Raw genomic sequence first — 20,902 nt, forward strand, 5'->3', positions numbered from 1 at the left:
AGTGCCGGACCGCCGCGAGGACTGCGGGGCCCCGCCCCTTCCGGCCGGCCGCCATGTTGCTGCGGGGGGCGGCCGGGCTGCGGCGGGGGTGGGTGGGGACGGGACGGGGACAGGGGGGGGAGGAAAAGGGACGGGGAAAGGGAAATAAAAAGTGTTTGTCTGTAAAACTAGGGTTTATTTTGATCGTCTTGCGCGCTGTGCGAGCTCGTACAGCCCCCGGCGTTGCAGCTGATGAGAATCTGAGTGTGACGGGGAATTATGAGAGATATTGACAGCGCTGCGATGCTTTACAAATAGTAATTTGTGAGCTGTAAAAGGTGCCTTTTCTTTGTAAGCATGCCTATCTGACTCGTGTTTATGTTTAGTTTTAGAATGGGGAACAGCCAGCCCGTCTCTGTTGGGCTGTCCAGCAATGACGCTGCGAACCAAATACAGGTAACAAATTGCTTGTGTCTTTAATTATTATAATATAATATTATAATAACGTAATTATATTATATTATAATTATTAATATAATGTTATATTTATTTTATAATATTATATCATTTGTGTCTTCAACTGCTTGTGTCTTCTTTTTTTTTTTTTTTTTAAATTGTGGCTGCTTCAAAGCTTGTCTGAATTACACAAAAAAATTATGTCAGAAGTTCTGCCTGTCCAACCCACTTTTTAACAATTAGTTGTAATTAATACCAAGTAATATGGGCAGCATTGTTCATCCTTAGTGCTGCCACCTGGTCTTTCTAGGCTGTATCCTTTGTACGTCTTTCTTCAGCCTTCTAGTCTAATTCAGTACTGTCATCAGTATTGGGGATTAAAGTTAGCCAAATTACTGCTACTAAACATTTGTTACAGTAATAGCAGATTTATAATTTCCCTGTTTGATTTCATAGCTGTTGGATACTGTTAAAATACACTGACTTAAAAACAAGGCTCGCTTACTTGAGTGTTCTTGTAAATATACAGGATATTATTTCAGAGAACTGCGTGGTGATTTTCTCTAAAACAACGTGCTTCTACTGCGAAAAGGCAAAAAAGCTTTTTGAGCACATGAATGTAAATTACACAGCTGTAGAACTGGACTTGAATGAAAACGGAAGCCAGATACAAGATGTTCTTGAACAGATGACTGGTGGCAGAACAGTGAGTATACTTTCTTGCATGTAGTAAGAAAAGTAAGAATTTAAATTATGTTTTCCATGGGTTATGGACGTATCAAGGTCTGCAGTCTTCTGAGATGGGTAAACCTGGGATGCAAGCTCCTAAATGAAAAACAAGGCACTGCAGAACGGTTCTGTGCTTTTTCTTGAGACCTTCTGGCCGTCCCTCAGAGGTGATCTTTTTTCCGTACTGCCACTAAAATGACTGAAGTATCAAAGTCAGTTTTCATTTGTACAGCTGTATTTATTGCATTGTGTTTAACACTTAGCATGTTTGCCATTCCTCAATTTTATATAGCCTCACTTAACTCAATTGTATGGATCTTCCCTATAGTGAATTCAAATCCACTTCTGAGTAGCAAGTGAACAAAGTTTTCAATTTCCGTAAATGTTACAGAAGCAGGAGTTGTACCGTAATACTGAAACATTAATATGCATATTAAGAGAGTAAATGGTGTGTGTGTACACATACATACACATTCCACTCTTAGTGTAGGTGTGGGTGTGTAAGCTTACATAACAATACTTGAGTCCACATGGGTTTGCTTATGTTTTTGTCTTTTTTTGAGGTGACTGATGTGATTTTCTTGTTCTCGATAGGTCCCAAGAGTGTTTGTTAATGGGACTTTTGTTGGAGGTGCTACAGATACTCAAAGACTTCATGAGGAAGGCAAGCTACTGCCATTGATTCATCAATGTCAGCTGAAAGGAAAATCCTGAACCACCATCTAGCCTAGCTTAGTTCTGCCTTGATATAGGTACAAATTCACACAAGTTAAAAAGATTGCAAAGACACACTGCATCAGCTGGGGGGTAACAGTTTCAAGCCAAGAATTTCTGAATCTCAGATCATTCTCTGACACAGACTCTATGGAACTGACAAATTACTCGGTTTCCTTGCCTCAGCTTTACCACAATCGTTAAGAACCTCTTGGAACTCCAAGTGTATTCGAATGATGTCATTCTTTTGGTGTTGCATTGGTGGTAGAGTTAAGGTTTTTGAAGTATCCTAGTTTTTATTTTGTTTTCCTGAAAGTAAGGTGTCTTTCTAGTCTCATTCTACCACAGTTACAATACACGGTCAGTGTAATGGCTTTGTTAAATTTTAAATGTCAAATTGCAATCAAAGAAAGTACAAAGCATCACATTTGTAGTGATGTTGCTGCATGTCAAGTTTCTTACTGTTGTTCAATTGTTACTTCTACACTACTTGTACTAGTTTGATTGTTTTTTGGCTGTTATTAAAAGCAGTACCTACTGACTCTGCTTCTGTGTATTCCTAAATAGTGCTGAAACCACCTCTTTTTTTGTGTAACTTTAATTGTAATTTTATTTCCAAGAGAACTTAAATGTAAATTAGGGGAATGTGTTATGCAAGGATGGCATCAGTGAGCATGCTTTGCGATATCAGTTGTTCTTTTAAATAAAGGAGGCTGGCAGTAGAGGAAGTAGGTCAGCTTCACTGTTCTCTCCTACAGTTGCTCTCAGTTGGAGCAGAGGATTGCAGGTAACCTGCAACTTTGGGGTCTTGCAAAGGGTCAGTCACTGTTTTAAAACTGACTAGGCTGCCATTGTATGAGAGTATCTTAGGATCTTCTGAAGAGCCTTGAACTACAGCAGTCTCCCAACCCTAGCCCCTGTTCTTTGGTTAAATTCTTTGGTCATATATGTCTGTGGAAGATTAGGGTAGTAGGAGGTTCTCCCTTGACAGTCACCAATGGGAGGGGATATCCACCTTTGTTTACCTCCCTCATACATGTATTTCATCATCTGATCTTGTAAGTACTTAATTATAAGTTCAGGTGCTATGGAAAAAGGGAAGAGAGATCCTTGCAGTTGTAGAGTGGTAGGTAAGCACTTTCATCTTTACTCTCCACTATATCAGTCTGGACGCTGTCATTCTGGAATGTCCTGGTGTAGCCAGGCAGCTCAGTGACACTAAACTCTACATCATCATCAATCCAGTGCTGTTATGAAACTCAAGACCAAGTAAAATGGGTCTAATATGCATAGAGTTTATTTAGTACTTAAGTTCTACAGTCAGAATGCAGTTTACTAGCAATATTAACTTGCAGTTAAATGTCTAAAAAACCCAAATTCAATAGTTTCAGTACAATGTACATCCAAAGCCAGAGCAGCCACTGCCAAGACTTGGTTATTTCAGGAAAGTTCATCATACGTGAGTAGAAAATTATATCCCTTTCCTCAATAAAAGGGACTATTACACTACTAAAGATGCACAGTTTAGAATAAAAACATTAAGTCCATTTTTATTCGCTCCTTGTGAATAAGATGTCTGTTATTTCCATTGCTGCAGGCACTGCGTGCACATAAACAACTTTCTTTCCACAAGGAAACAAAGTGCCACATCCACCTTCAGCTTGGATAATTGTGACTGTAAGGCTGTCCTCAGTGAATTTGACGACTTTCTTGTTGCATTGCAGCTTTGAAATAAATTTAAGTAACAATTTGTAAAAGTTCAGTATAGAGTCCTCTGCACTGTGCATCTTTAACGTGTAATTAGCTAACTAAACACACTGACCTTGTTATATTATTATTGCAGTTCACTACCTTTTGCTAGTTTCATCGTTGCCTTAAGTCTTTTTTTACAAGGACACACTCATTAAGTTAAAACACCATCAAATGTGTATCTCTCCCTAAATTTATACTTAATAAAGCAATTTAGTTTGCACATGTGCTGGTATCCAAGTGTTCTTTTTCCCTGTGTATAATTCTTAGGCCAGTTTTGTTTTCTTAGATTAACAATTTTGCACCTGAAAGCTTGTAAATCCATCATGTAAAAATAACAGTACGCAAAGGAATTTTTCAAAGACCTTACTTTTCATTTTGTTCCCTGATAGAAAAAGTCCCAAAACAGTAGTTTAAAATACCCCTTTGAGTTCTACGTTTCAGAAATCCCAGGGCAATGTCACTTAAGGCAATATTCCATTCCAATAGCTGAGAAAGGAGAAAGCCTACTATATGCCTGCAGAGCCTCATGAGTGCCAGTTTGTTATTTCTTTTCAGCTATATTAAGGCTCCCCATCCAAATGTTTTCTCATTCATTTTGTATCGTTTCATAGAAAGTAGCAGCAAGACAGTGCCTTCATTATTGGATGGCACAAAGCCATGTTATGTTTAAGTTATTTAAACATTATATGGCAGTTCAAGTGTGGTTCTACTCCAGGAACAAAAAAGGGTAGGGAGAGGCATTCAAAATTAAAAGTTCCATATTTTTTGCTTAGTAGTGTCTCCAGAAGAAAAGCTGTTTGTTTTAAAATAATGGTTGTCTTGGGATGTGAATGTTAAAAATTGTCCGTTAAAATATTCTGTAATAGGAATTATACTTAAGCACTCATCCAGCTCAAATAACATGCTCCTAAGAAGCATGAGTAGTTAAAAACAAACATTAAGTTATTTAACTAAGCAGACAGAGCTGTGAATGCATTCATCTCTTCATTCCTTATACGGAATTAGTTTGAGAGTAGAACTGCACTTTTATATGAGAATGTAACAGAATAGATGTTTTATTGTAAATAGTTGTGCTTAACTAAAAAGCTGGTAACATTAGGAAAACAGCTATTTCCATTCGTTATTTGTTAATGAAGTATTTGTAAAAGTTCTGACTGTACCACACATATATATGCAAATATATTTATTTAAACTTAAATTCAGAATGCAGAAATACCTAAAGAAACCACATGTTACAGTATCAAAATCATAAATCCAAATGTAAGCACACATACTTAAAGACACCATACCTTATGCTGCAATTAGCTAATTTTAAGTCCTAGCTCTCAGAGCAGCACATACAAAATATAGTCCTACTGTTTTATCTTTTCCCCTTAAGTCTTACTCAGCAACGTTGTACACTGTACTCTGTCAGGGTATGATGAAATCTCTACCATTTCAGCAATAAAGCCAGTAGAACAATTTACTTACAGCGTATTTGTCCACTGTGAGCCACTGCAAATAGCTAAATAAACCCTATAAAGTGATGAAATGCTTAAAAAAAAACAAGGAAGATTAAAAGCACAAGCAAGACAAGTGATTTTTGCTGAGGTTTGCTTCTACATTCTAGTCTTCCAATATTTTCAATATTGCTAAAAAGCTGCCCACTCATCCAGAAGATTCATTTAAATGTTTCCTTAATTCTGCTTGTAACAACTAGATAACATACGACAGAATGAAAAGCTCTGACCCACTCAACAAACTCGAGAAAGAAGCTTTACATTTGAAAAGCCTATTTTAAATGGTTGTTTTATAGAAGTAAGCCATTTAGTTTCACAGGCAGATGTTGGATTTTTTAAAGAAACAAAGATGCGCTTTTGTAATTATGCAACTTTCTTTTTTAACCAAAAGCTGATAGATACAGCAAATTAAATATCTTATTAGAGATTCATATGATCAAAGAAGGTGAAAAAGTTGTCCCTTTTTAAGTTAAGATAAATACTGTGACATCAGTGCTGGCGTAAGTTGTTTAGCTAAGCTAACGTGCTTGATGACAGCAAAATGGCAGATTTAGAACAGTGGCAAAAAAGGAAAGGACAAGAGCTTGTGAGAAGAGGTTCAAGTATAGGTCTGGGTTCACGAGGTGATGGAAAAGGAGAAAAAAGCCAACATTAACAGAGAAAAGGAAGAGCACAGAAAAAAATGGGTAATAGAAGAATCAACATAAACGGAACCAATACTAATGCTTTTGGTATGGTGGCTACATGATTAAGCAGCACAGCATTTTGCAATGGAGAAAAATATTTTCCTAGTGTTTTTACAGAGTCATTAGTAAAATACATTTCCAAAACTGCTGGTGTACTTTTTAAGCCAAGAACATACGCTTCATTGAATAGCCTTTGAAAGCCATACCCATAAATGGGTATTAGTGGGCCCCAATTTAAAAGCAACAACAACAAAAAAGAACAAATGTCCTGTGCCCACAATGATTTATGTTTCACAAACAGGTTTAACAGTGATTTCAAGCAGCAAGGTACTTTATGGCCAGTTATTAGAGGCTGCTGTGTACTGGGCAGTTAGACTGGCACTGCTAACTTCGGACCTAGACCTACTTTGAGACTTCTCTTTATTAAACACACAACTGTGGATTAAGCCCCAAGTTCTACCAGTAAGGAAGTTCTACAAGCATCCCAAACTCTCCCTTTCCTTGCTATAGGTCTAAAAATCCTGGCACAAAAGTCTAATTCTTGGCAAAATTATTACTGTCTTTATTCAACACACAATACCGATGCATAATTTTAAAGAAATCTTGAGCAGCACATGCCCACATTCTTGTCTGTATCACTGCTACGCGGAAACATGACCTCTGATGTCCACTGGTTACAGCCCTTCATTATAGAAGAACATTTTACCTCTGCTGTGCTTCCAACCATTACATCCTTTTCTTCTTTCTTTATGCTAAAGTGCCTGAACATTACAGTCTTAGACAATAATCTAACACTTAAGAATTATCAGGGGCTCACAGTGAAATGACAGTCAAACTGAAAGCCTGTTAATTCTGACAAATAACAAGAAACCTGCATTCACCTAGTCTACACCTGCACTCTGCATTTAGATTTTTATTGTGTTTTTTTTTTTCTTTTTTTTTTTTAATGTTTTGAATAAACTTCACTATCTTTAAAATCTTTCCTGTCCTATTTTCACTACTAAACTGTAGTGCACAATTATAGCCCCATTTTCGTTAGTCAGTGTTCCTCCAATGCAAACAACACTAACTTGAAAAAGTCATGTCCACTCTCTAGTGAAAGGTTTTATTTATTGTATACTGAACTAAAGCTGAGAAACTGTCTTAGCTGTTTTTTTTTCCTTTAAAAAAAATTACAGTAATTGTTGCCTCTTCACATGTCCAGGTATCGTTCTAGAAATTATTTGTTTAGTAACTAAAGACTAAAATCAAGAGAAATTTGTTACAGCAAATGAGTCAGACAGTTCCCCTAAAATTCAGCATACAGACAGAAAAAAAAAGATCAGTCTATGGAAAAAGAAAACGCAGGATCAGTCTTCTTTGCCCCTTGCTGTATGATAATAACCAACTCCAGACAGAAAATAGGAGGAACAAGGGCCAACATACTGCCAAATTTCATCTGTCAGCATTTACTTCAGTTTCCCCTCTCTCTGGAAACTTTAAAGGAGGAGCAGATGACAACATGATCTCAACAGTGCTAGCTTTACACTGGAAAACCAGCATCTACAATAATCTAACAAGATTTTTTGGTACAGAGGTATGGTAAATATTTAGGGGCAAATTATGTACTCCAGCATGGGTGACTATCTTTAACATAGCACATAGCTATCTAGTGTCAACATTTTCTCTAAGTTCTACTGAAAAATTCACCTTCACTTTTACTGTAGTTCAAGGGATTTTATTTTAAACCAGACTGCTTTCAAAGATGCATCGCTACAATAACTGTTCAATCAATCTGTTAATAACTAGTCTAATATTTATTTGCAGTAAATTTATGCAATTGACTGCAAAAAAGTTACTTGAAATACCAGTTTAGGTTTCTCATTTCATATTTAGTCCAAAATATTTCCTATTACTTCACAAAAACTACTTCAAAAAAGAAAAAATACCTGCAAAAGATACTTATCTGTCAGTTATTTTCAACATCGCTAGCTTAATAGGAAACATCTATTCAGGTGTTTGACTATTGCCTCATTTAAAACACATTACTACCAAAAACAACTCCAAAACATCAGTGCATTTACTTTAAATAATTTACATGTAGTGAGCAAGTGCATTTACGCCCCAAATTCCTTGTGTTCATTTTGCAAGAAGACTACACTTGGTAAGAAGTTTTTCAAAGGAAATGGCTAATTTTCAAACTCAAAGTGCTATTTTATCAGTTTCTGCAGGAACGCTTGTTTTTTTCTGGATGTCACCTGACAAGCTGGTGGTAGTCCTGTGTTCAAGCATTCTATCAGAGCTGTATTATAATAGCAGGGATAATTCAGAAGTAACTACATTCATGTCCACTGAAAACTAACATTCTTACCATCAGCTCTTTAAGCCACAGATTTAAAACAACTCTCGAGTTGTTCCTATACATCAGTGTCAGAAAAGGCTTCCTTCACCGTTCTGATTTATTCATTAAGGTAGTGTGTAAGTGTGTAGCAGAATACCTTCAGTAACATGTAATCTCACATTTTAGATAGCACCAAAATAGATAACCATCCTACAGAATGCAAGCTTTGAACTTCGAGTCAATATGTAGGAGGCATAATGAAAAGTGTTACAAGTATCAAAAGTATAATATGAACTTGAATTTTACATTTAAAAGCTTGTCTTTTAGGCAGAAAAATATGGTCTTACATGTCATTTACCACAATCGGGTAATCTTTATAAACCATAATTATTTTCAAATTAACACCAAATTCACTGTTTAAAACAGCCAGAATTAGCATAAAAGAGGCTGACATACACATCTTGGGGAAGTTGTAAAAGCATCTCTGAAAAAAAGCTCTCAGCTTTTAAGACTGATCTGTGAAAGAGATCTTTTAACTTCCCCCCTGAACACACATACCTAAATACACACACACACAGATTTAAATACATATACACATGAATTGCTATTGGTTCCTGTTCCAAAGTGGTAAGATATTCACTAGCTTTCTCCATATTTACTCACACTCTTACTATCAGACTAAAAAAAAAAAAAAAAATCCAGTTTCAATCACTTCCTAAACAAGATTTTGAGAACGAGGCAACTGTACACTTCATAAAAGTTTTTAAGAATTGGTCACTATAAACTGGAGGTAGTTTGGAAAAATGTTAGATTGAATTAATTTAAGAAATCAGAAATAATGTTAATCTACAAAAAGATTTTTTTTAAACGAAGTATTCTCATTAGGAAGATTTTTGTATCATCCAATACATTCCTTTGAAGAAAACGTAGCCGTTTGTTTCTGGTTGTTGCTACTCAGCTTTCAAGAGTAGGCTAAGACACATGCATTTGCTGATCTTCCTCACTGAAAGTGAGCTGATGCTAACTGAAGTTACAACATGTACTGGATGTGGCTTCCTTGCCATTTCCAAGACCTTTCGCTACTAAAAGGTTTGTTGAATATTCACCAAAGCACATGAAATCTAAAATAGTGCTTTTGAAACTGCATTGTACAGAAACTACCCCTCTCTCTAGAAAGAGTTACTTTATCCTCGAAAATCCAAATAATCTAAATAAAAGATGAGCATGAGCTCTTCCACTTTCAGTTTTGTCAGTATAAAATCTCACTGGGTAACTTTTATACTGCATCACAGTTACATGGTCTCACATGTGCCAGAAAATACTTCTTTTGTAGATCTGAAGTATAATTATGGAAACTGTTGAACCTTAGTTATTTGTTTAAAAAAAAAAAAAAAAAAAAAAAAGTCTAAAGAAAGATCCCTCTAAACTAATGTTAGTTGTTAAACTAACATTATTCAAAAGCTAAAACCACTTTTCTGTCCTGGCCATCCTAGGAATAATTCATCAATTCACTCTTGCAAACAAGCATTCCACAGCAACAGGGGAAAAAGAAATCTCAGTATTTATAATCTATTATAAATGAAATTAAATTACATGTTGTGTAACCCTGTAGCTACGTTTAACAAACTTCCCATTGTTATTTCAAATTGTGTGCAATAGGAGAAAAGAGAAAAGCGGTGTCTCATCTGCTTTTCTTGTTTTCCCTTCGCAAAACGGATACGCTCTGATATGTATATAATGTGCCATTTTCTAATAAAGTATATTTGGCTGGGAGTTCCCAAGGTGAAAAGTCTGTTGCCAGCAGTGGACCCATTGGGAAGAGCAGATACCTAGAATGCTAAATCAAATCCAAAATGAAGTTCTGAATAACATCCAAAGCTCCTGTATCAAAGCCACATATATCCAACATGCCTCTGTCATCTGGATCGGCAATCGTAAAGCTGTTTGATGTCATCCCGCATACGATCAATTTAGCAGGAATACCCATTTTCTAGAGGAAGAACAGAAAATATTTTCAGAAATACACACATATACAGTAAATGAAACATGACAGAGGCCAAATCTTGCTATCTGGCATACATAAACCACTGTCTGAAGAGGCATACTGATAGAACCTAGGTATGCCGTAACAAGAATTGCAGGCTGCCTGTTAACACCGTACTTAAGTTGCAGTAAAACAGTTATATTTAAACAAATACAAATAAACTACAATGAATGCTATTGGCAAAACTTCCCTGCAATATTAAGATTTATATATTTCAACTGTAAACACTGCATTTGCTATTCTGAAGATCATTCTGAGAGAAAACTTTCAATAATAATAATCAAATCATCTAACACTAATCAAGGAGCATGTTTTTGTCTCAGGCAAAGAGTCCAAGTGTTGGTTGAACAAATAAAGCAGCTGTGACCTGGACAACTCAGCTAAATGAGCTGATTTACATGTCAGTCATGTGTAAGTTAAAACAAAGCAAGTGATATTAAGGCCAGAGTACAGGAATTCTTTGTTAAAAGCAAAAATTTAGGAGTGGGAGGGAGCTAATCTCAACTAAATAACTCTGTGGTAAGGTTTCACTGGGCAAGTTAAAGATTATGGTATTAATTTCAAATGGGTGGACATGGTATGAAGATCAATGTCCATACATACTTGTCTTTGCAGTTTAAAATATATTAATTTAGAAATAGTTCCCTTTAAGCCTAAAAGATTGTTTGCTGTTCAAATAATTTTTAATAGCAGTGTGCTGGTAGGAAGTGTTTTTCTTAGTTCTGTTTCAAAATTGCAAAGCTCCACAGCATATATAGCCAATTTAAAACATATAGGGCTTTGTTCACATGGTACCTATCATCTTATCCTCTTGAGTGTTTCCCTACAGACTTGTCTTCATTACTTTGTTTAATGTTTGTGAGATCTAATACAGAGATCGAAGTTGAATTTAATTCTGGGAGCACAGTACCATTACTTAAGAGCTTCCTGTAAAAAAATTATTTCATCAATTATAAAATTCAGAATCAATTACAGAATTATAGAATGTAGAAATTCATGCACTGTCTCAATACCAAACAAATTTTCACTGATATTGCAAGTACAGCTAGCAAAGTGGGTTAATTACAAATCCTTTTTTCAATTCAATGGTTTTGAATGTGAGCAATTACTTCCACTAATTCAGTCTAACCATAGAATTTATGTTTTTAACAATATCGAGATTATTATTTATGGCAGATAGCAACAACTTGTTTAATCTGTAAAACATGTAGAGAACTAGTGTTTATTCTATACTGCATTCATCAATTGCAAGCACTCAGAAGCATATTTACCTCCCTGTACTCTCTAAGAGCTGTTGCAGGATGAGTATTTCCAGCAAATGTCTCATTATCAGTAAATACAATGAAGACATCAGCAGCTGTCTGTGTTTTCTGAGCCCATATCATTGGAAGGGAACAATCAGTCGTACCCATTGGAATCTTAAAAGGAAAAAAAATATATATATACATGGAACACATTACTACAGAAATTAGTAACTCATGGAAAATTACTTTTTATGTGAGCCTCGTGGTATATCACATACAGAATTGTCTTTGTTGAACAACAAAACAACAGTTCACTCATTCATTTCACTTAAATAAATAAAATAATGACATAACTGAAGTTATTGTTTTCAAATTAAGCCATTGTGATCTAGCAATGCCATTTTAAATTACTTTATTTAATATTCAGGCAGTTGAAATAATGACATTTGCTGGACTTCCCCTAAATAAAAGGGAGAAAAAAAAATACACAGCATTCTACTATACAGATACAGACTAATCACAGTACTAGAAGAAAAAAAAAAAAAAAAAAGCAATGCATTTTTTTCAATTATTTTTACATACTTCATACATTTTCACTAAAACTTGAGGTAACGTCATATCAGCTGTCACAGGGCAAGGGACAATTTCATGTGAAAAGGCAACGATATGGGAATCCTTCTCAGTACGTGCTACAACCTGAGAAAGAGGAAGACGAAAAATAAAAATGTTATTTAGAACTTTTCCTGACTGAATCAAGGCATTCCCTGCTGAAGAGGCATCATACCCTTTTGTATGTAAGTCAGCGTGGCTCATTATATACGCTAAAGCTTCACTCTATACTTTAAATACTTTGTAATACTACTGTGAATAGACAGTGCAAAATCAGAGCTGCAGAAATGTTCTAATTACTGTAACTAAAAATCCTTTCCTGTTTCTTCTCTCCCCTCTTTGACATAAAACACTAAACATTTTTCAATGCAAACAAGTTCCACTCTAATATAAACGCACAAGAAGCTTTAGAATATCAAACTGAGGTAAAAGCAATTGTGATACAAAGTCAGCGTTGATAGCTCAAATTATCCCAAAATTTCTCAATCCAATCTGTATTAAATTATCAATGCTTCTGGTTTTTTGTTTTTTTTTTTGTTTGTTTGTTTGTTTCTTTTTTTCTCCCCAATGTATTTTCAGTTTCAATAGGTGAAAAAGCAGCCTCAACCACTTTGATTAAAACTGGAAACCAGCTTTTTTAAAGTGACCTTTCTGAATCTGGCTGCTTTAAGCATCTGGTCTACCATAAAGCCACACCTTCGGTAGCAAAAATAATAACAAAAAATTATATATATCAACTTCCTTCTGGTTTCTAACCAGCTTTAGAGTACCTTTGTATCAAAAGTGAAGCTCAAGCTGCAAATAGCTACAAATAAAAGAAGTTTAATGCCTCACCATGCACATCACCGCTGTGACCGTGCTAGCATTCAGCACACTGCCCAACACTTTTTGGGTCATTGATGCACTGACATCAACTGCAAGTAAGAAACGTTTCCCTGTCGGTTCAATTGTCTGAAAGGAAAAGAAAAAAGTAAGCAAATATCTACATAATATATTCATTTCTTTCTTTTTCTACTTTCAATCATAGAAGTGTGGTGTGTTGTGTTTTTTTTTTTTTTTATTGTTTTTGGGGCAACATTAGGACCATAACATTGCCAAAAGTTGAATATATGACAGTTTTTGTTTTTATTTTTTTGTCCTCTGTTTAATAAAATCCCCATTAATAAGATTTTTATTACGAGGTTCTCAAAATATTATCCACCCAACAAAATTTTCTATATTATTTTATAAGCTTTCAGAAAAAAAAGAGACTTCTCAAAGACCTTAGTGAATTCAAGAACTTTATTACCTTGAAAGTTTTGTAGAACGAAGCATCTAAAGCTTCTAAAATGTCTTCATCAGGACGCCACCAAAGCTTCCCTCTGTTTCCATGTCCAGCTTTATAGGTTTCTAATGCAACCAGTATATGGAATGGATGTATTCTACCCTACAGACAAAATAAATCAACAGTAAGTTTTACGAAGTATGAACTCAAACAAACAAACAAACAAAAAAAGGCAACACAAACTAAAAAGATCCTACTGCAAGATCTGTTTACTTCAATTTGTTCAAAAGGTTTGTGCAGTCTTTTTTAAAGCTGTAGCATGAACTGATAGCTGTCAGTTACAGGTAAAGTAGCTTCTTTATCATCATCCAATGATGAACCTCATTCCCATTCCAGAATCTTGCAATGAATTCTATTGGAACGCTCTTTTCCCTCTTATTGCATTACCTCTGAAAAAAATAAAGCACTCTGAAAGGAGCCAGTCTCCTTGTTTTGTCACTTTTTCTCTCAGCTGCTGTGCTCGTTTCTTCATTAATTTCCTAGGATCCTAGAAGAGTGGCTTCCACTCACTTTTTGTGTTTGCTCATTCTAAATTACAACACTCAGGAGCAATGGATGAACCCAACAAGCAAAGCTTGCCTCAAACTTAAATTAAGAAAAGAACCTAGCCGTCAATACACTTCATTTGTAAAGAAGTTTTGGAAATAGGGGCAAAAAAAATCAAATGAGAAATTAAAGTTTTATTATCAAGGGGCAGTAATTCCACTATTGTTGTGTGGGTTTTCTGTTGTTGTTTGGGTGTTTTTTAAGAATAAGCTACACATTTCTTAAAAATAATCTCTCTTTTATTCTGTAAAGAGGTTGCCTGAAGAAATTCAAATTAGAAGGGGTTAAAAGTGAAAATCATGAAAAATTTCTTACCTTTTTTAGTAATTTCTCATTTCTTAGTCTTTCACATATTATTGCCACTTCTGAGCTTCTTGGTTCAAGCACTGAATTTGCTGTCATCTTTCCTAAATTTCTCAATAATACAGAAATGGGCATGTCCTTCAGCAATGCCTTCCAAACCTATGATCAAAGAAGGAGAAAAAAAAAAAAAAAGATGAGATTCCCAAGTACAAAAACTGACATCTGCACATTAAATAACTGTATTTTAAAATAAACGTTCAAGTTATAAAATAAATGAAAGAGATATTTATTATTTTTAAATTAGCCACTTGTGTAAATAAACTTGGAAAAAATAAACCATAAGGGCTTTTTTAATGGAAATCAAGACGTAATACTCTAAGAAGTGTTAACTCTAAAGAGGATACAAAGCTCCTGAAGTTTACCTACCTCTTTAGATTTCAGATGGTTTGTCAGTAGATGTTCTCTAACCAGACCATATTCCTCTATTAAATGAGTAACTTCCAATTCATCTTTTGTGTGTTTCACCCTGTCCACAGCCTCCAGATACTTTAGAAGTTTTTCAGTCTCAGCAGAAACTGCTTTGTCTTTATAAGCTTCTTGGACGTCTTTCCACCCTTTGGTAATGTATTTAGTGACTATAGCAATTCCTATAGAAAAATATTTTCCAGTCAGGATTACCTTCTTCATATTGGCATTTATCTTTCTGGCAAGCAAACAAGTTAGAGCATTTTTTTGTTAAAAACAACCACCACCACCATAAATGGAATTTCCCAGACCTGCTGACCAGCTAAAAGAGGTCATCCCCATACAAGTTAGAACAGCTGTTTTATTCTCTTCATAAGCCAGGAGCCTAATTCATTCCAAACCAACAGATCTTCCCAAATGATGAAAAAAGGTTATTTCATCATTTGTAAGCTAGATAGCAACAAATTGAGGGAATTGTATTATTTTACCTTTTCTTGACATGCGCAGAGAAAAACAAGAAATAAACCCTGTTTACCTCTGAAGATAAACAGTTATATTTCTGATGTGATCACTCAGTTCCAGGATATGATCACCAATATGTCATCATTCTACACTGGTACCAGTGTTTCCAAAATAGTTCCACAATAAATATAAGAGGCTTAAAACATAGTATTTCTAGGGAAATTAAAAGCATATTACCTTCACTGGCAGGTTTTAGGTGGGACAATCTCAGGAGATCTTTATGAGACCAACCACTTCTTTGTTTATATTTTGTAACTGCTAAAGCAACAGCCATGCCATTCTTTCCATTGTACCAATCTGCAACAGCTTTCCTCAGTGCACGGCCCCACATGCCACATTTCATGCCCTCCTTCAGATCTTTTTTAAATTGGATGAAAGTAAAGAGATGAGTTGGTATGCAACACACCTCAGGAACAGCTTTAAACGCGGCTTGTTTTGTTTTTGCATCAGAACACTGCGAACAGATTGCAAGAGCAAAAAGCAGGGGCTCCTGTTTTGCTGTTCTGCCTTCTTGACTGAATGTCTTTATTTCTTGAACAACTTCACAACCTCTACCCTCTTCAATTAGCCTTGTTAAAGCTTCTGCATTTTCAAAGCACAGCTTCTGCTCCTTGGTGCAGTAAGTACCACCTTCTGAACCAAAACACAAGAAACGATGCAGTCGATTCATATCGGTGACGTGCCACACATAACCGCTCTCAGAGTTCGGCACCTGCTTTTCATTCAGGGATTGCACTTGGTTTGCCTCGTCCTCCATTGTTTACACTTCCAAACGTCTGTTGAAAGATTAATAAAAAGCTGATTTAAAAGTACTGTGAGAACTTGATGACTATATCCTTTTATTGCTTCTTATCTGAATGTATGGATCATATTCATAGATTTGTAATTTTTCCTTCGTAAACCCATTAAGGGTCCGCTCTCGGTGTGCAATAACAAATATCAGTTACAGGAAAAAGAAAAAGGAAAAAAAAAGAATCTCTGTGTTATAATGGTGATAAATTTGTTTCCTTAAAACCAAGCTAGAAGCTACTTTACCACAATCAGTGGCGTACAGAAAATATGGCTGGCACCATTCCCCTTTGCCACTAGTTTCCTTAGTAGGTTTTTGGATTGTATACTGGAATTTGGTTAAAACTCAGATCTTGTCCCACTCTATTTCGCAGAAGGGCTGGTCATACTGACCAACCGAAGAAATGTGATGCTAAAATAATGGAGTAAAATACTGCAAAATTAGGTAGTCAGAAGACTTTGTGAGAGTTTAAATATGGTGGGCTTCAGTGAGGCTTTTACAACTGCTTTTTAGCAACTGGCAGTAGCTCAAGAAAAAGAGATCTCTTTATTACAGGCTCAGTCTGCTGTTTCAAGCGAGATCCAAGACACGGACATGTTAGCAAATCTTGTACTGTTTTACATTTTCAGCTAAAAAGCAAGGGAACACCATGAAAATCCAGAGTCTGAGCCTTTCAGGTTTATTTATTTATAAATTCTTGAGTTGCAAAAGAGTTCTGCAGTAGTAATCGTAGGCAACAACACTCTTCTTGCTCAAACAACATTTAGCATGATACTATTTAACCTGTAATACACAAACTGAAATAAATGCAGGTGAATCAAAATCAGCAGGGTTACAGGAAGAAAATCCATCATCACAGAATGTTTTTTGGGGGGAGGGACCTTAAAGGCCATCTAATTCCAACCCCCACTATCATCACTAGCCCCAAAACATCAACATGACAACAACAAATACAATTTCCTCAGTAAAGAGCCTCTAAATAGCTTAAAGAGGTACCAACTTACACACACACACAAACACACAGTACCAATATTGCAATCCATCAAACTCTATGTAGATCTTAAAATATGCACACACAAATGACATTTCAAAGAAATCCACTTGGCAATTTTTAATTATTGCAGATACCTTCCTCTGACGTGCTTTTTTGGATACCGAAGATAAACACCATTGACCACGATAAGTTAGCACAAATAAATATCACTAATGCAGACAAAGACTTCTTCCCCAGTGTAAGGGAGTAACATACTTATTTACAAACAACTTCTGTACTTTCTCTTTGACACCGAATTTTCCTTTCTCTGCACGAGGCTACAGACTGCCTTCCTCCATGCTTGCCCACGTGCAATGACATGCTGTCTGCATCCAGAATTAAAAAAAATAATAATAATAAAAATAAAAACAAACAAAATGAACAATCACCAGTGGTCCCATTATGTTCTACATGCTGCTAAAATAATAAAAAATAAATAGAAGCCAAATGCTCATACCAGATTTTAAAAAGCAAGTTTCAATTAAAAATTAACTAAAAAACATCTTTAACTATATTATTCAGAGCATTGGAGCTCAGCTGTTTTTCTCATTACTTAATATTACTTAAATATTCTAACCAGGTTTCCTGCCAAATCCATTTAAATACATCATAGTTCATCCGACTTTTTCACTGACATCTGAAAGATGCAAATACACTGAAAATAACAAGAGTGGTATTTGCAATGCATGAGTACCATATCAGTTTGTTTTAAATGTCTTAAACACATTAAACAAATAAACACTTAAACAAATGTCTTTTTTCAGTATATTTCAATTAGTTGGTTTCATTACGCAGTAGGTAATGTTCCATAATAAACATAGAAAATCCAAACAAAAATCCAGAAATCAGAAACGCATTAGTGTATTTTTCAGGGAAAAAAGCCAACCAACCAAAAAAAAAAAACCACCTGAGTGTGTGAGAAGATATTGAAAAACACCATTATCTTGAAGTATAAGTAAGAATGTAATGCATAAAGGATCATGCCTGAGCAGGTAGATCTCCATATATATGAAACGTACAGAATAATTGCTTGTTGTGTCTTTCTCGTCTGTACCATAACAAATATTACTGCACTGTAACAAAGCTAATGGGAAAACTATTTTCATCCACCTATGGGCTACCAAGACTTAAACTGAACTGGAAGAGCCATGCCTTCGATGAATCAAAACATTTATGATCTCACTGATTGTTATGTATGTCCCTGAGGATTATATTAAGAAATATGAGCATTTCTTTTAATATTTTTGTATTTTTCCCCGTATTTTTCCATTTGCATGGGTTCCATCCGATACGTCCACTCGCTGTCTCACTTGGACTACACCCAATTACGATGTCCTCACATGCTTTGTCTTCTAGTCATCATCACACATTAGCTATCATTATCATCACCACCCTGAGAACGGGAACAAAACCTAAATGAAAGAATTTTAACATTTCTAAAATTACAGTTAATAGTTATCTGACTTGAAATTTTGTTGTTGTTGAAGTATTATAATGCAAGATCAGTATTTCCATCCTCCTGAAAAGCAAAATTCCTTTAAGTGGGAACATGCTGTCACGTTAAAATTTTATTGCGCTAAAGAAATTTAGAGCAAACCAGCAGGTAAGAAAATTCTCCTGGTGCACTTCTGTGTTACATTACATAACAAATACCATTCATTTATGTTACTAATGGACAATTTTTATGTTCACTCAAATAGCTAGGCTTTTGTATGGACTCATAGTGCTGAAAAGTGACAGGTGAACCGCAGCACCTATTGCCTTCTGACACAAACATCCGTATTTTAAAAAGCCAGTTACCAATACACACTTCTAGTTTTTCTGACACTTAGCTCTTTAATTGGCTTTCTTAGGAATATTCATAGAGCTATAAAAACAGATACTGTTTTACACTCTTATGATTTCCACCTTCGTTTTCATTCAGCCTTCTAAGTCGTCTTGTTGGATGGCACATAGTATTTCACAATGGAACGAATTAACTGCAGTGTTTCTCCCAATAATAATGCTTACAAGTCTTCTGAAACGTTTTCTAATTTTCTAGATGAATAGCAGCCAAATAATAAAATTATTAATGCTTTCCAATTAGCATGCTTCCAATTACCTGTATCTAGGATACAAAACAGACGTCTCTCAAATGGTTCATTGCTGCCTCACGGACTGAGAGAGGTTCAAATCAACAACACCATGTTCTGGGTCCTAATACAAAGTATAAATTCCTTAACACCCTTATTCAGTGCTGAACTAATTAAATCTTATTGGCCACTTCTAGATTCTGTTTTATATTTCAGCCTTACAAGTTCCCAAAGGTGTTCCATCTTGCTAACTAGTCTCTCTCCTCTGCCCAGTCTTCAAGGTTATTTTCCTCCTTTAACACCTGTAAATGCACACAGCTTTCACTCCCACAGCTGGATAAATGCAAGTACACAGCGAGTGTCTGCCCTACCAAAACCCTACTCCTCATCTACTGAGCTGCAACAGTGAACTTGAATTTTGAGTACTCATGGAGGATTCAGCAGGAATATTCTGCTTCCATAACCATGTCCGACTTCTGAGCTGTTTGAATGCAGACAGCAGTGTGAAAAGCCTTAAAAGTTGCAGAGTAGACACTTTATAACAAATTAAATTATTAATGGAAGAATAATGATATGAACCTGCCCAGCTTGACAATGCCCAGTTCCCACCAATGGGAGAAAGATCACAGCTGCATATCAACGATTCAAGCTAAAATGTTGAAGTTAAATTATTGTGGTTTTGTTTTGGTAAAGCATTAATTAATCAATTTTATATGTATCTTTTAGACATTTGTAAGCATAGATTCTCCATGCAAATGATTTTTATCAAACGTAAACCATAATCCACCAGACTGTTTTCCACAGGGAAGGAGTTTTTATATATTCTAAACATAACATAAATAAATCTGTAAGTAAAATATGGGTTTGCCTGGCACTAAACAGCCTATCCGATGGTTAAGCCTTGACTGACAGTCGATACCCATGTGTCACTGTACCATAACACGGCCGAGTTAGCCTCGGTCACGTTTTCTGCGACTACTCCAAATCACTCCTGGTTTTCTTAAGGGATGCCTTACAGCACAAGCTCCAGGTACATACGAAAAAATATATACTTTAAGCAGAAAGCTTTAACAGAACCATGGTCTTTAAGTTCTTAAACGGCTAGGTTAGCAGCGATGATATAAGCTTTGCAGTGAAAGCACACAGAGTTAGCCTTGGGCTAAGCTGGATGTTTGTGGGGGCAAAAAAAAAAAAAATCGCGCTGAAAGTTTAAAGACAATACTTCAAATCGCCCTCAAATTCTTCAAAACCATATAGGCTTTGTCCTGGGAGAAACCGCGCTCGCCCACTCCGCTCTGGCGAGGCTGAAACCAGCCCGAAACCGAGGATGGAGAAGGAGCTGAGGGCTGCGCCTGGGAGGCCAGCCCCGTGCCTCTGGAAACCACCACCCCGAGCAGGCACCTGAACGGCCCCCAGCCCCCCAGTAACCCCCTGATTCCCCCCAAAAAACCCTGATTCCCCCCAAAACCCCCTGATCCCCTTAATAACCCCCTGATTCCCCCCAAAACCCCCTGATCCTCTCAATAACCCCCTGATCCCCCCAATAACCCCCTCAGCCCTCCCACAGGCCCCCTTAGTCCCCCTTATTCCCCCTCCGACCCCCTCAGCGCCCCCCATCCTCTCCCTCATCCCCCCCATCCTCACCCCCGCCCCTCAGCCCCCCACTTGCCTCCGAGACCTCAGGGCAGGGCCCGCCCGGCTGGCGGCTGGGCCAGGCGGGGCAGCAGCTCCCGCGGCCGCTCCCCGGCTCCCCACGGCCGCCTCCAGCAGCTCCGCCCGGCGGCGCCCTGACAGCATCCCCGGGCCCCGGATGGG

At 36.5% G+C, this 20,902-nt stretch overlaps 2 protein-coding genes across 4 annotated transcripts; one reads left to right on the forward strand and one right to left on the reverse strand.

Annotated features, from left to right (window-relative positions):
- Positions 1-2: 2 nt before the first annotated feature.
- On the forward strand, positions 3-2,419 carry GLRX2 (glutaredoxin 2). The gene is made up of 4 exons (XM_084528163.1): positions 3-88; positions 366-435; positions 965-1,141; positions 1,759-2,419. Exons 1-4 carry the CDS (start codon positions 54-56, stop codon positions 1,876-1,878), a joined length of 402 nt encoding a protein of 133 aa, XP_084384289.1. The 5' UTR covers positions 3-53; the 3' UTR covers positions 1,879-2,419.
- RO60 (Ro60, Y RNA binding protein) lies at positions 1,794-20,891 on the reverse strand. 3 transcript variants are annotated; one of them, XM_084528160.1, is made up of 9 exons: positions 20,757-20,891; positions 15,370-15,968; positions 14,632-14,852; positions 14,218-14,364; positions 13,321-13,458; positions 12,867-12,983; positions 12,006-12,119; positions 11,451-11,597; positions 1,794-10,125 (listed from the first exon to the last, which is right to left on the reverse strand). In XM_084528160.1, the coding sequence occupies exons 2-9, from the start codon at positions 15,947-15,949 to the stop codon at positions 9,973-9,975; spliced, it is 1,617 nt and encodes a 538-aa protein (XP_084384286.1). In that variant the 5' UTR covers positions 15,950-15,968; positions 20,757-20,891; the 3' UTR covers positions 1,794-9,972. The 3 variants fall into 3 exon arrangements, 2 of the variants coding, with proteins under 2 accessions (XP_084384286.1, XP_084384287.1); XR_014695598.1 differs by having other exon boundaries at positions 9,990-10,125; positions 12,013-12,119; XM_084528161.1 differs by lacking the exon at positions 20,757-20,891 and having other exon boundaries at positions 15,599-15,709.
- Between the last annotated feature and the right edge of the window lie 11 nt (positions 20,892-20,902).

The sequence above is a fragment of the Aythya ferina genome (genome assembly GCF_964211825.1).
Source record: "Aythya ferina genome assembly, chromosome: 8".
NCBI lineage: Eukaryota > Metazoa > Chordata > Aves > Anseriformes > Anatidae > Aythya > Aythya ferina.

Excerpts from the sequence above, each read along its gene's own strand:
- GLRX2 (XM_084528163.1), top strand. The coding sequence starts at position 54 with ATGTTGCTGCGGGGGGCGGCCGGGCTGCGGCGGGG. Across the intron at positions 89-365 it reads GCGGCCGGGCTGCGGCGGGG|TTTTAGAATGGGGAACAGCC; the intron begins GTGGGTGGGGAC and ends GTTTATGTTTAG. Across the intron at positions 1,142-1,758 it reads AGATGACTGGTGGCAGAACA|GTCCCAAGAGTGTTTGTTAA; the intron begins GTGAGTATACTT and ends TGTTCTCGATAG.
- RO60 (XM_084528160.1), bottom strand. The coding sequence starts at position 15,949 with ATGGAGGACGAGGCAAACCAAGTGCAATCCCTGAATGAAAAGCAGGTG. Across the intron at positions 14,853-15,369 it reads CCTAAAACCTGCCAGTGAAG|GAATTGCTATAGTCACTAAA; the intron begins GTAATATGCTTT and ends ATTTTTCTATAG. Across the intron at positions 11,598-12,005 it reads TTTTAGTGAAAATGTATGAA|ATTCCAATGGGTACGACTGA; the intron begins GTATGTAAAAAT and ends TTTCCTTTTAAG.